Genomic DNA, 2589 nt, shown 5'->3' on the forward strand with positions numbered 1-2589 from the left:
AAATTTCAGGCAAATTGGATGAAAACTACGATTTCTATAAGCCCAAGACCCCAAATCGGGAGGTCGGTTTATATGGGGACTAAATCAACACCTGGACCGATATCGCACATCTTCGAACTTGACCTGCCTGCAGACAAAAAACGAGTTTGTGCCAAAATTTCAGCACGATTGCTTTATTATTGAAGACCACCGTGAGCCACCGTGGTGCAATGTTGTCAACATTGTTACATTGTTGGACGTGTTTTCAAGTTGCTCCAATTAAAATTAAAATTTCATTGTGAATATCTCGCTTAACTTGTGCTAAAACCGGTGCTTAACGTGATCTAAAGCTTTTGCATTCTGTTCGACATATTTTCGTTTGAGCTGTTTTGTGTTGAAAGCTGTATTTTGTGTTGAAAGCAAACCATCGAAAGCAATACAAATATTTCAGTTTTTGTTGTTGTTTCGAGGTTTCTGTAAACAAAGAGAAAAGGCGCTTTGACCTGTGAGTACACAAATTAGAAACGTCAGCTTACTCCTCACTCAATAGTGTTGGCCAGCGAAACGTCATTCCACTGTTCTCCTTCTGTTTTGATTGATAAAAGCTCACTTCAAAAGTTTTTCTGTGGTTGTTGATCAGGCTAAGTACTAATCACTGGTTGTTGAAATAGCTAAGTACTGAATTTGCTAACCTAAACTCAACTCTGATTTTGTATATGCCTAGAAGTATACTTTGGATTTTACGTATTAAATTTCACATTTGATTTCAAGTCTGAATCATATATTTATTCATTGCGAAATTGTTGGAAATATATTTGCATCCACATTCTTGTCTTTGACATATTAAGAAAAATTGAAAAATGGCTTGCCCTATACCATCGTGTCGTATCACTAAATTGGATGAACAAATGATTTCGTGCTGGATTTGTTCAACAAGTTACCATTCAAAATGTGCGCAATTAGCAGCACGCACAATTGACAACTTACGTGAAGATAAGGGTCTGCGGTGGTGCTGTGAAAAGTGCAAACATATTGATGGCGAGTTTTTTACCTTTTTTAAAAACTGTAGAGCCAGACTCGATGATATTTCGAGGGATTTTGATTTGATCTCAGATCGCTTTAAAAAATATAAGAATATTCTTGATAATTCTTCAAACTTGGACATAGTGTTACAATCACCAACTGAAAACTCCAGAAAAAGGAAGAAATCTAAATCTAACAAGAATTCATCTAACAATGAGATTGAAACAATTTCTCCGACACTAGTTAACACCAATAATAATATTCACGATTCAGAGACTGTTGTCATTCCTACTAACAACGCTGAAACTGCACCTTTACCTATTCCACCTATTATTATTACCCCGTCGCATTCGAATTCACTGAACACTGGAACAGTAGTGGCACCAGCTACTGTGTTAACTGATACTAATTCATTCTTTTCTCCTTTTAATACACCTATAAATCAATCGCCTGCTGGTTCAGCCCCAAAACCTTTAAGGGTCTTACCCCCAATGAAAACCATTTTTGCTGCCCGTTTTGCTCCAGAAACAACTGAGGATGATATTCATTTCTACATAAAATCAAAACTGAATGCAAATGTAGACATTAAGGTATCTAAACTGCAATTTGTAGAGAGGAGGAAAAAGTCGTCATTCAAAATTTTCGTACCTGAGGACATTTTTGACACAGTGGTCAATCCGGAATTTTGGCCTTACAGAGCTGTGGTGCATGAATTTGTTTTTAGAGATAGAGTTGCCCGTTTACCTGCACGTCCCGTTGAGCAATCAAAAAACTGAATAAAACCCTGTCTGATACGAATTTTACTTTAGTTTATCAGAATGTTAGGGGACTTAACACAAAATTATGCAACCTATATACGGATAGCTTTGGCTTTGATTATGATTTGATTATATTTACTGAAACCTGGCTTCAAAGTAATATCTTAAATACTGAAATCTTATGCGACAAGTACCAAATTTATAGATGTGACCGCACAACTGGTTTGAAGAAATCTGGTGGCGGCGTCCTAATTGCTGTTTCTTCGAAATTTGCTTCATCAAAAATTGATATTCCAAATGAACTTCAAATTGAATATATAGGAGTGAAAATAAGGTGCGGCCATAATTCATTGTTTGTGACTTGCTCCTATATTCCTCCTGGTTCTTGTAACGATGTTTATAATGCTCATTTGACTGCTATCCAATCGGTCCTATCTACTGCGAGACCCTCTGATTTGATTGTTTTGTCTGGTGATTTTAACATTCCATCTATTACATGGAAATATTGTGAGGAAATGAATTACTCCGTACCAATGCTAAGAAATGGATATCAATCGGAATTTGTTGAAAACTTGTTAAAAGATGGTCTTTTTCAAATTAGCAACATACAAAATTCGAATAATAAATTACTTGATTTATTTTTTACAAATGAACTAAAATATGTGTTTTTATCACGCGTCAATGCCGTTGTAAATCCTGAAGATGTTCATCATCCCACTGTCTGTATGGATATAAATATGTCTTTTTCGAGATCTATGCGAAATAAACTCGTATTGAAAACTGATAAAATATTCTCTTTTAATAGAACTGATTATGAAAAACTGAACTC

The 2589-nt window shown here is 35.5% G+C and overlaps 1 protein-coding gene across 1 annotated transcript; it reads left to right on the top strand.

The window, feature by feature from the left end:
• Window positions 1-839: 839 nt before the first annotated feature.
• LOC142231345 (uncharacterized) lies at window positions 840-1778 on the top strand. Its single transcript, XM_075301957.1, has one exon. It carries the CDS (start codon window positions 840-842, stop codon window positions 1776-1778), a length of 939 nt encoding a protein of 312 aa, XP_075158072.1.
• The last annotated feature ends 811 nt before the right edge of the window (window positions 1779-2589 follow it).

Source organism: Haematobia irritans, chromosome 3 (genome assembly GCF_050003625.1).
Source record: "Haematobia irritans isolate KBUSLIRL chromosome 3, ASM5000362v1, whole genome shotgun sequence".
In the NCBI taxonomy this organism is placed as follows: Eukaryota; Metazoa; Arthropoda; class Insecta; order Diptera; family Muscidae; genus Haematobia; species Haematobia irritans.